Source organism: Anguilla anguilla, chromosome 4 (genome assembly GCF_013347855.1).
Source record: "Anguilla anguilla isolate fAngAng1 chromosome 4, fAngAng1.pri, whole genome shotgun sequence".
NCBI classification, from domain to species: domain Eukaryota; kingdom Metazoa; phylum Chordata; class Actinopteri; order Anguilliformes; family Anguillidae; genus Anguilla; species Anguilla anguilla.
This window is the reverse complement of record NC_049204.1, coordinates 13,386,690-13,398,983: the sequence shown is the minus strand read 5'-3', so window position 1 is coordinate 13,398,983 and position 12,294 is coordinate 13,386,690. Positions and strand designations below refer to the sequence as shown.

At 39.8% G+C, this 12,294-nt stretch overlaps 1 protein-coding gene across 5 annotated transcripts in view; it reads left to right on the top strand.

The window, feature by feature from the left end:
• Nucleotides 1-12,294, top strand: part of LOC118226089 (amphiphysin-like) — an 87,629-nt gene that overhangs the window by 25,740 nt on the left and 49,595 nt on the right. For all 5 annotated transcript variants that reach the window (XM_035415382.1, XM_035415381.1, XM_035415380.1 and 2 more), the window contains exons 3-4: nt 8,300-8,354; nt 11,402-11,496. In XM_035415382.1, the coding sequence (XP_035271273.1) occupies nt 8,300-8,354; nt 11,402-11,496 (150 nt within the window). The remainder of the gene's footprint in view (nt 1-8,299; nt 8,355-11,401; nt 11,497-12,294) is intronic.

Below are 12,294 nucleotides of genomic sequence, written 5' to 3'. Positions count from 1 at the left end.
TGCCTTGAAGAAACAAATGTTGTTTCATAAGATAATTGTAAATTCATTTCTCAGCATAAGTCAGCATTTTCCACCACAATTTAAATGAACCTTTCTTTTCATTTTGACAGAGAATTAAATCTGTTTTTGCCATTTTTATACAGTATGATGCCAGTCAACTCCCAGGTTTATTCCCTGACTTCCGAAGAGGCGTGACTCGGGGGGATTGGTGGTAATAATCGATGGTTAGCATTTGTTTTTCATGTTGAGAAGAAAACTACACTTGTTGCTTTGGGGCCATCAACAGTTGAGTAAGCCAGCCAGCCAGCCGCAGTGGCATTTTGTCATCCCTGGCATCATGCTAGGCCTGCGGTGCTATCTGAATCCATCACTCTGAGAACAGGCCTGAGGACGGAGCTCTGTTCTGTTTCTCCTCTGGTGGATCTTCCAGCCCTGCTCGCCAGGATCTAACGAACATGAAAACCACAGCCAACTGCGTCTCCCCCCGGAGGGCGTGTAGTCCACATCTGGCTTTGGCAGAGAGTCACACGGAAGCTTTATTGCAGTAAACTTTTAGTCATCCAGGACCAAGATTGTAAGCTTCATATTTGCACACAGAGATCTTGTTAAATATTTTTTCTACACAATGTGGTTATAGAATTTCTCTTGAATTGAATTACCAGCCCATATTTTTCACTCTCTCTTAACTGGGAATATTTTTTTTTTTGTTGGCAAGATATTTTAGAGAAGGCAGAATCATCCAGTATTGCATTTAAAATTAAGTTAAGTCTTGCTCCAAAATATCTCGCAGACCAGTTAAATGAAAATCAGCCCATATTGTTTGCAACTGCTGTCTGAAATCACATTCTATGATCTGAAAAAAGTAAAAAGCTGGTGTTTTTGTAAAGCGTTATCCAAGGAGTATGAAACCCCACTGTGTTTTTTTGTGCTGTGCAGTTATATATTAAACTCTGCAATGGTTTGGGTATAATTTCTTCTCTAGGTCTGCTATGAGGTATGTTCTAAAGTCTGAAACCTCTATATCTCTTTCTAACCCCAGTTTATATTTTCCAATGACAGGACATTGTGGCCTGGATATAGTTTGTCCTTAACGTTGACTTGGTGATTTCAGAATTTCCCTAAATCTTTTTGTGAAGAAAACAAAAAAAAAAACTTGCATTTAATCATGAGCTTAAGTTGATGGCAGCATTATTGTATATTTGAGGTCTGTGTGTCCTCTTCACCTTCTCAAACAACTGTAGCCATGTTCAGAGGAGTTAGAATAACCTTTCAAACACATCTCTGACTGGCTATGATAAATACTATACGTTTGTCACTTCTCATATATTGAGACTGCATCTATCCTATTAGTTACTCCAACACAGTTTGCAACAAGTCTCAAGATTGATGGTCATCACTATACCATGTAAATTCATTCGAAATCTCTGTAGAATGCAGTTCATTGACTCAGTGTCTGCAGTACCTGCAGCACAAATCGAAAATGTGCAGGTTCAAAGACCTGGCTCACCCAACACAAACTCTTTTCACTAAATGTAAGGGGCTGGGGAACTGGAGGTTGGTGTGTTGGTTTGGTATTGGGTGAACAGTCTCTAGATAATGTCTGGCCCTTCACTGACAGCTTGTCTGTTTTTTCCTATATACAGGAGGTTGTGGCAAGCTTCCTCTTCCTCATTTTCTCTGTTAAACACTTGTACTGTTAGGTGCCTCTTAGACTCCACTACTCGCAATGTATATGTATATCCCACTCATGTAGCAACATTTTCCATGTAAATGCAGTAATCAGTCTTGGCTTTGGAGATTGCAGATTGCAGATTGGATACTTTAAGCAAGGATTTAATTACAGACATAACTGAAAATGACAGCATTTTCATTTATAAAGGCAGTAGCTCTAGTCAACAAGCTGCAGTGTGGTATTGTCTGAAAAGGGTTAAAACTGTCCTTTAACATCTGTATCATGTACCCCTGTTTCATTTGAGGGCATGTATTTAATGCATTCTTACGTGATCTAAAGGGATTTATATTCTTCCTGAGTTCATCAATTAGTAATGGTACCACCCACCTTTATATTGATTTTCTATTCAAAGTTCTCTGTTACCCTGCTTAAACCTTTGATGAGTCATTGTTCAATCCTTAAAATATAGATGCACGTTTGAATTTGTTTTCTCAGAGTTGAAAGGTTCTTTTTTCACATTTATATTGTGTTTTGGCTTGGTGACATTGTGGTTCTGGCTTCTTTACATGGGAATTTTAGATAAGCATGTGCACCATTTCCTATAGTTACAATTTAAGAAGTTGAATATCATTTTTTTGCATAGTAGCAACTGTAATACCTATATGAATTATATTATATAATTATATTATATTATAAATGCCAGATACCTACACAAATTGATCTTATAAAGGCCAAACTGCAGTTAATAAGCAGCTGACCCAGTAAATGATTTCCTAGATTTCCCTGTCCTAGACCTAGTAATATTGTTAAATAATAGCATTTAATATTATTTTGCCTCCTCTTTGATGGATGTCCTTGTGCTATCCTCCCCTCTGATGCTGGCACACCAGGCGAGCACAAGCCAGTGGCCAGCATTGACTATCCGTCTCTAGGAAAATGTCAGGCTTTTCAGCCATGGCTGTCACCCTTGTCCAATAAAGGATTCAGATTTGCCATTTAACAGAATTAATCGATTTTGGCAGGTAATGCTCATTTAATGTCAAGCTCATTCTATTATTTCCTTTCATGGACTGCTCCCTTAGCCACTAACTCAATCAGCACGTACCAGCAACTGTGTAATGACTCACCTTGCTCATCTATAAATAATGCTTGGGAATAGGGTGGTACAAATGGCAGTAGTATTTTACCTGGTAGAATTTTCTCCTGTTATTTTCTCCTGTTAAGTTAATAGATTAATAAAACTTCATTTAATAATCAGTCATTCTATAGTTGGGAAGCTGTAATATACTATATATATTAAATGAAACAGCTCACTTGATTTATAAATAGCTGAACATGTGAATTGTCTCCTTAAGTTTCTGTAAATGACCTAGCAATGGCCAGTGCATCTTTTCTTCAGTATTCTGAACAAAGAAAGGCCAGTGTCATTCGATATCAAGATGGCCAAAAGTAGCTTGGCTATAGAGGGAAGAGAGAGTGGAGAGTAGGTTTGAGTGGCAGGTCTGCTTGCTTGTGATGAAGGGTTTGCAAATCGATTTCCTACTGCAGAACGATTAGCAGTCCTATCTAATCTGATCTGGGGAGGGTAGGTGACATTCCTGACAATGCCACAAGAAATCGTGACTCATCCAGGAGATAAAGGCATGGCATTTCTATCGTACAGTACTTTCACAAATGGTGTGTGATATTGAAGGAAAATGAAACGGCTCAAGATCATGTCAAAATGGTGTTACTGTGTTGACGCAGCACTGTAAATGATATTCTCATAACCCATTCATTACTCCTGTGTCTGGCGGTAACCCATTGTCAAAATATGTAAAGAATAAACCACAACGAGCTGTCCCGTTAATGGAAAATAACAGACCTGGGTCAAATACGTATTTGTTTTGGATTCAAATACTTTTCTGTGCTTTGTTGATCTTGCCTGGTGTAATTGAGACTGCCAATATGGCCAGAAGGCGGGGTTTGCACCTTTTGAGAGTATTTCATTGGTTCCAATACACCAGACAAGATCAGTAAAGTGTAGAAAATTATTTGAATCCAAAACAAATATGTATTTGATCCAGGTCTGAAAGATAATGTACGACAGGGGTGGTGATGCACCGAGGTTCTTAACCACCCTCCAAGTAAATTAATTTCCAATGACGGGACAGCCTGGAGTGGTTTTTTCTGCTTATACAACGATTACCAATGATTACCATGTATTAGTTACTTTTATCTTTATTGATTTTTATCGACTAGATCAGCAGAAATTGAAAGATGTTGTTTTATGGTTGTCAAGCAGAACTCACTTTGATAGTTCTATTTGGATCGTTGCTATGCAAAAATCTGGTTGATTTGAACCATTGTTTAGAAAAACCGTCTGGTCATTAATTCTATTTTTTTTTAAATATTCCATCAGGAAAATAAAATGTTCCTTCTCACTTTTATACCATAAAATTAGCTCCGATTTTGGTTATTTTTGTCATTACATTATTTAAGAAAATTGCATGAAACCATAATTCAGTCAAATTTATCTCCCTTGCTCTGTCTTGCTTTTTAAAATGGTGTGGTCACACAGTGTAGACATAGCGTCCTGTAGTCATGAATTATATACGGAGCGCCTACTCTACTGTTCAAATAAGGGACGATTTTGTATTTTGCGGCCATCAGAGAATGCTTTATATTTTATTACATTACTGCTGAGACAATACTGAAGAGGCAATGAAAGAAAAAGTGATTGCCTTTGATCAGAGTTATTAGAGAGAAAGACGATATTTAGCTTTTATCTTACTTGTGAAGTGAAGATGGAGAGCAGTGACGCAAAGAACCTGTTTTGTGTTTTTATTATTGTCTACTCTTACCCACTGATACTCGTTCATACATGACTAATAGGCAAGAACAGATATTGTAATATCTACTGGGATATTTAGTAGGCATAAACATCTATCGATTCAGAAGCCTTATCTATGTTTAAATTGTAGAAATTCTTGCAGAAGTCAAAACCAGGAAAAACTCTGCACTATCCACTGCACCACAGCTCATGTATCTGTAATTCCTACAAGAAAATCAGAGTCCAACCTTTTCTGGAGTCTGAATGATTGGCACTCAATCCTGTATAGCATCACACTAAGCTTTAGCTTCTCTTGCCTCTTTCTTTCTCGCTGACACTGTTGACTTCTGGGTGAAAACTGCGGATTGTTGCTGCTGATTTTATGATTAGCTCCACTAGTACCTCGAGGGGGCTATTTTCATTAGATTTGGCCCTTGTGAATAAGGCACACTCCCAGATAATGTGTGCTCGCTGTGTGTGTGTGTGTCGGTGTGTTAGGATGAAGACAGATGGCAAAAGCCAGTTGCACAGCAAGTCAAAAACATACACTGGTCCATATCAACCACAAAAACCAACAACAATCCATCATCATCATTTTCATTGTCATCATCATTATCTTCTTCCCCTATTTCTTCCTCTTCTTCTTCATCATCATCTTATTATTCTTCTAAGCAGCAGCATAACAAAGTGTGTAATTTTTAGGGATGCCCCAATACCGAGTACAGAACTTTGAGTGTCGTCTGACACCGAGTATCATTCCGATCCTGACCCATCCATCCATCCATCCATTATCTAGCCCACATATCCTGGTTAGGGTCACAGGGGGTACAGGAGCCTATCCCAGAATGCATTGGGCAAGAGGCAGGAATACACCCTGCACAGGTCACCAGTCCATCACAGGGCATTTACTCACACACTCATATTTAGGGGCAATTTAATTTAACAGGTTCAGGCAAGCCCTTTATGTGGACATATTTTAACAGGGATCATCCTTGACCATGTAAAAAAAATTACAAATGAATAAAATCTAATGTGTTCAAGCTGGGAAACAAAGACTCTCTCTATTTGCATTAGAGGAAGGTGCATCTCTAGTATTTTTGTCCATTAACTGGAATAAAATGTTAATAATTATTGCATTCTATGAAGATCCAGTCTAGAATATCCTCTATAATTTGTTACCATTTTATATGTGGTGTATTGATAGATCATATGCACTGCAGTTGGACTGAAGGTGTGCTATGTTGGAATTTTTCAATGGAAGTGAAAAATATGTATAAATGCAGTCCAAATGGGAAAGATCAAATTCTGCAGCTCCTTACTCATGGCAGTTTGATGGCCAAGCTTGAATCTTTAAAGAGGGGATTTTCAGTGTCACATTAATCATGTGAGGTCATATGATTCACTCCTCCCTGGGGACAGAGAGAGTAATTTCATATATATAATAATATGGTGTATGAGACTATGAAAAAATCCTGCTGGCTTCTGCTGAGGTCGGGTTCTTGTTTCCACAAAATACATCAGTCTCTGGTTATTGTAGGTGAGAGGAAAGGAGGCAAGCATAGAAATAATGAATTAAAATCATAAATAAATATTAATTATTACTTTTATTATAAATATTACGTTTACAATATTAAATAAATTTTTAAAATTCACTATTATTGTCACAGCTGTGGCTCCAGATCATTGAATTCCCTGTTTTTGTTCTTACCTCATTCCTTTGTTTCCCCTTGTGTTTCATGTCCTGCATCTACTAATAGTTGTCGTAATTACATTATTGATTTCCCCAGATTCCAAACATGTTTGCTTGTTTAGGTCATTGTCTACAGGGGTTCCACTGTGTATTTAAGCTCCTGGTTTGCCCTCAGTTCTTTGCTTGGCCTTTGTGTTTCCTGCATGTTGTTCCTGCTAGTCCCTTGTGTCTTGTTTATACTTACCTTGTTTCTTGTTTTGTATTGCCCGGTAGAAAAACTAATTGTGTTCCCCGATCTCTGCCTTCGTAATTGGTCTCTGTGCCTGGGTCCTAATTCCTCCTGTGAACCGTTATTGACTGTGTCATGTGATCACTTAAAAGTGTTTCGAATAAGGAACCAATTAACTGCAGTATAATGATTCCAGCTTTGTATTCATAAATGCTGAAGATATTGTGGCGATAAATGTAATCACTAATTGGGCAGACAGCTAAATAGAAATTGAAATCAAACCTTAAATTACGTATTTCACACCAAGATTTTGAACCTTTTTGCATTGTTCTGTGGGCTGGAGGCTTTAGCTGAAACATGAGCCATTGCAGTGCTGTTTTATTTCAGTACCTTGGGCAGCAGTGATCCACTGTTGCTCATACCGTACTGCTGACAATGACAAGGAATCTCCTTTAATCTTATCTGCAGCTACCAGTTGGATCATGGTGGGAAGGCTATCCATTGTTGCACTAAGCAAACCGATCAGGCAGGAGATGAAATAAGATTAATAAATGAGAACATTTATTAACAAGAAAGACATTACTGCTAAGCATGTCCCTGTTCTATTTGAATACAATGGGGCCCATGCATAAGTCTTTGTGGCATGTTGCTACCACAACCAAGTCCTTATCTCACGTCACTTTTCAGATGAGCTATCCATTGAAAAGCATTCCCTGCTCTTACCATGAATGGTCAATCCAAATATTTCAACCAAAAATAATGTTTAAAATGTTAATTAAATGCTATATTTAAATGTTATATTTCATTAGGCAGACCTCAAGAATCCCAGTTTAAAGTAGATCAGAGAAAACAAGCATTTCATCTGGAAGCCTGACATTTAAGTCGGTCGTTTGGGTTTTAAATGAAGTATTTCATTACTTCGCGATCACAGGGGCAAGATCAATACGAACTGTCCGAAATACAGAAGATCAATACAAATGAGCCACTACTGAGAAACCTTGGTGTTCACGCTCTGAGTTTTTTTCTTGCAAATGTGTTTGGCTTTGTTGGTTTCATTGAAGAAGCACTAATCTGCGCTTGACGTTTTTTGCTCGCTTTGCTTTTGTTGTAATGTCAATCTTTTTTCATGTCAGGAATGAAAATGTGTTATTTTGCTTTGAAGGATCAGAGTCAGGTGCTGGTTTACATGCTGGATCACTTGCATCTGAGCATCGGGAATTCATTTTGGTCTTGAAATAGGCCTCGCTTTGATGTGCTACGAAGGCCTATGTCCAAGCATTACTCCCTGTTCAAATAGCTTGGAATTGAATGCAAGTAAAATAATCCTTTTTATACTTCGTGGACCATGTCACTGAACAGGTTGCTATTAATACAAAGGTAATTTATAAAGCTCGGTTTTGGTGCAGTGAGACCAAGCAAGCTTTGAAATATCTCTGTGAAGCACAAATTTTCTCTCAGAGTAAATCCCTGGTGAAGAATCTGGAAGAGCAGTATTTGGATATGTTTCAATGGGGAACTCTTATTAGAGTTTTTTTTTTCTGGTTTTTTGAAGGTATTTCACATCTTTAATTCTGCCTTACTTCAGGAGAGTAATTGAGTATTCAGCTGCTATATCGAGACTCAAATCCCATTTATTTGATTATTAGCCTCTTTTGCAGCAACGCCCTGTGTGTGCACCCCCCCCCCCCCACCCAATTAGCCAATCTGCATGCCTTTGGACTGTGGGAGGAAACCAGAGTACCCAGAGGAAACCCACATGGGCACGGGGAGCACATGCAGACTCCACACAGAAAGGCCCCTAACTGGGATATTAGCCCAGGACCTTCTTGCTGTGAGGTGACAGTGCCCAATCCTAATCCGTACCTAATCCTTACCCCTCTCCTCTCTCTGGAACAGGTGGAGGGAACCCGACTACAGAGGGAAATGAAAGCTTATCTGGCAGCAGTTAAAGGTGAGCATGGACGCAAACAGACACTGCAAGCAAACACAATGTGCAGAATATGCAAGCAAACACAAGCTCAAGTGTGCACACAGACAGGCAGGCAGGCACGTATACGCACACACTAAAATGTTCTTAAATTCATTAAAGGAACAGCTGTTCTTCATTAAAGTGGGCAGAAAGACAGATACACACACACATGCATGAACACAGATGGGCACATATACACACACACTAAGATGTTCTTAAATTAATTAAAGAGAAGGCAACACTCTAGCTGTTCTCGCCTACGATGCATTATAAAAAGACAAGAGCACATTCAGGTACTCTTCATTAAATTCGACTGAAAGACACACACACACACGTGTGCACATGCACACACACTTCCCAGTTAAGTACGCAAAAATTAAAAACCACACGGTCACACATCCAATACACGCCGTTTCTCTAATCTGCACACGCTCAAATCTGTCACTCGCCCAAAAACATGTGTACACAGTGGGCTGCCTCGGTGCACACGGGCCCGACGTCCACCTGGAGAGACGTTCAAAGACGCCGCCTCCCTCCGCTGTGTCTGCACTGCAGCAGGATGCCGAGGACCTGATTAAATTTTTAAACCTAATTTATTTCAGAGCCTTTTACTGCCAGTGTAATTTTACATCAGAGGCTGAAGGAGACCGTGCTGATCTTTAAAGAGCCAGAGGGATGCGGCTGGCTCTCTTTGCCAAGATAATGGATCTACCAGGATAATGGACACTGCTAAAACTCTTCCACGTTGCTGTCAATGCACTGTGCTTAGGTTTTTGTTTCAATGGTGTCATTGCCCAAAGATGTTCATTGCATTAGAAAATTCATTATTAAAAGATTGAATGCTGGTGTATGTCGATTAATAATATTAAAAAGGTAACTGCTATTGACAGGAACAGAGAATTCCATATCACCAGCCGCTGTAGCTACAATATATAAAGATATGTGGGTAATTTAAATGCATTGTGAGTGGACCACAAGAGCGGAGTTGTCTTCTTTTCAGACATTTCGAACAACTGTCCGAGACACCCGGTTCTCTGCGCTCCAAAACAGCAGCATTGAGTTTAAATGCTGAAGTGCATTATTTTCCGCTATCTCGGCGGCATACATCTACTCCTTTGGCAGGAGTCCCCGCCTACATTCATAAAGCAGAGGAATACCCACAGTCAGCAAAACGGCTCAGCAATGTAGGGCGCCGCTGCCCGTGGAATTCCCGGGCGAAGGGCATTCCCAACAGGCGACATCACGACTGCTTCATTACGCAATCTCTTCATTAGCGGCTAATGTGTAAGTAAGTAAATACAGCCGAAGGTTTATTTGCAGGAGCTGCAGTCCTGGTAAAGCTCCCGCTGAGCACTTGACATCATCTTAAGGATTTTTTAATCGACGGCGATGTTTTATTCCGCGCACGAGCGATTGCATTAGCTTGGCTGCATCGCCGCTCAACGCGACGCAAAGGTAATTGCACAGTCTGACTTGGCAATTATGCGCTTCTTATGTAAATGTGGTTAGGTAAAGTAAAATGTAGCTTGGTCTCTGTGTAGAGTGCAGATCCCAACAAAAACAGAGAGGCAAATTAATAACATGTCACTTAAGTATTCATTCATTGATCAATAAATCAATAAGCAAGTATTCGCATGACCGCTTCGGCTCAAGAAATAGAAGTATTACTGTGGCAGTTGTAGAAATAGCCCTGAGCTGGCTCAGTTGGAGCTGTACCATAGCTGTTTCTCTGCAAGAACATAATTAATATCCATTATAGTTGTTGCCGTATGCGAGTCCTCAGAAAAGTGTATGCTTGCTGAAGCGGATATCGATATTTTGAACTTTGTATATGTTTCATTCATACAAAAGAGTCTTTTTTTGCTAAAAATCGACTTACATGTAACTTCCATCCCCAAATACCCACCCCTAACACCAGAGACCCTTCCGCCCAAGATCGCCACCCACGTTCCAGATGGTTAACATCTGTGCTCCCCCGTGTTTTTATCTGAAAGCTTGCGTCTTTGTCCCCGAGCGTCCCTCTCGCGGCGCGACGGCATGGATGGCCTCGGGTGTTGGGGTTTTGGTGACAGCTCTTGTCAGTCTCGCTCCTGCCCCAGCTCACAGGGACGTAATTACCCTGTCACTGAGAGCCGGCTTTGAAAAGGGCAGCTGGGCCAGGGCTGAACGGCCAGATCCGTTCCATGCACAGCTGCAGCCTCTGGACTGCTCCCATCGCTCTGCCCAATGAACTGGCTCAGACTGACTGCGAGTTCCATTGGCTTTAACTCTATAAGGTGTAAGATCACAAATATGCGATTAGAATGTTCTTAACTGAACATACTAATGTGATGTAGCAACTTCACTAATGGAAAACTGGCTGTGCTTCAAACTGTATACATGTGTTCTATGTAGAGCGAAGTCGGGACAAACCACAAGTATACAGTTTTTAACACAGCCACTGACTTTTAAAACATTCCAAAAAACCTACTGTTCAATGGGTTAAAAGGTTGTGCAGGAACTAGACGGTTGTCATAGTGAGGTTATATTTGGTGGGTGACCTATCTTGGGAAGTGTTCTTGGAACTGAGACACACCTGAGTCTTCATTGTAATTTAAGCATGACCCCCAAATGCATTGTGTTATTTAGACTTACACTGCACCGGCCATTTTGAAAATTGGGATTTTATCTATTCATTCTGTTTTTCCTTTGGGAAAATGCATCCAGTTGGTTTGTGGAGATTATTTTCATTGAAACCCAGAGAAAGTTCCTTAGCAGCTAGTCTTCCTATAAGGCTTGCTACATACGTGGAGTGCATAACTTGTTTTAACAGCCGCCTGGACCACACCAGATTTGCCAGCAAAGTTGTCCTGTTCACGATCGCTAGTTGTTTCCTGTTTGCGACTGGGTGCATCAGTGCAGACAAAACCAATGGCCGAAAGAAAACTGCTCTTGATCGTGAGTGAAATCTGTGTTCTGTGAAGTAAAGGATCAAACTGAAAGGTAAAGCATTTGCATGGACCAAGGCTATCCGTGTGCTTGTTCTCTAGGAATGCAGCAAGCCTCCATGAACCTAACCGAGTCCCTGCATGAGGTGTATGAAGCTGACTGGTACGGAAAAGATGACGTCTTGACCATTGGGAAGGTAAATGCTTTTTCCTTGGTTTCTTTCTTTATTTCACTTGTCCACAAGTATAGACGCATAACCCCAGTGTCACCCAAATATATTAGTGAGGAATCTCACTGATAAATTAGTTTTGTTTCACAGTTATCAATAAGGAAAATGTGTGACATTTTTCTGTTCTGTTGTATTGTATTGCACAGTTAAATAACCAGTGTTAATTTAACTCTGTTAGAGTTAAAGTCTAACAGAGTACATATGAGTCCAATAGGGAATCATGTGTACTCTTTAACATTGAACATTGTACTATGTGTAGTTCTGCTATGTTTAGTAATTGTGATGTTTGACAGTATTGTAAATAATGGATCAGTAAATGCTTTTGCTGGAAACGGTTAACATTTGCCAGTTCTTGAAAGTATCTGTGCTTTTGTGTTTCTTTTTATCTTAACCAGACTGAGATTGCATCTTAGTAATGCAAATTAGACAAACCTCCTAGGAAGACACAGAATTAAAAAATTCTAAATGGAAAAAAATTGAATGTGGTCAATGGGTCCTTGAGCCAAATTAGTTTTTTTGCGAAGAGGGGGATCTATTAATGTCCCCTCATTGAACTAGGCATGAGCTATGATCATTTAAAGATATGATCATATGATCATATTTTTTGTTAATTAACTGGTATAGTGACATCAAGTGGCCAATCAGTGCAAAAATCTAATTCGCCATTTGGAACATACCTATAACAATGTGCCAAGTTTTTCAAAAACTGACTGTGCTTTGCCAGAACTGGAAAAACGGATGTAAAATACAATAGTTTGCCTACGC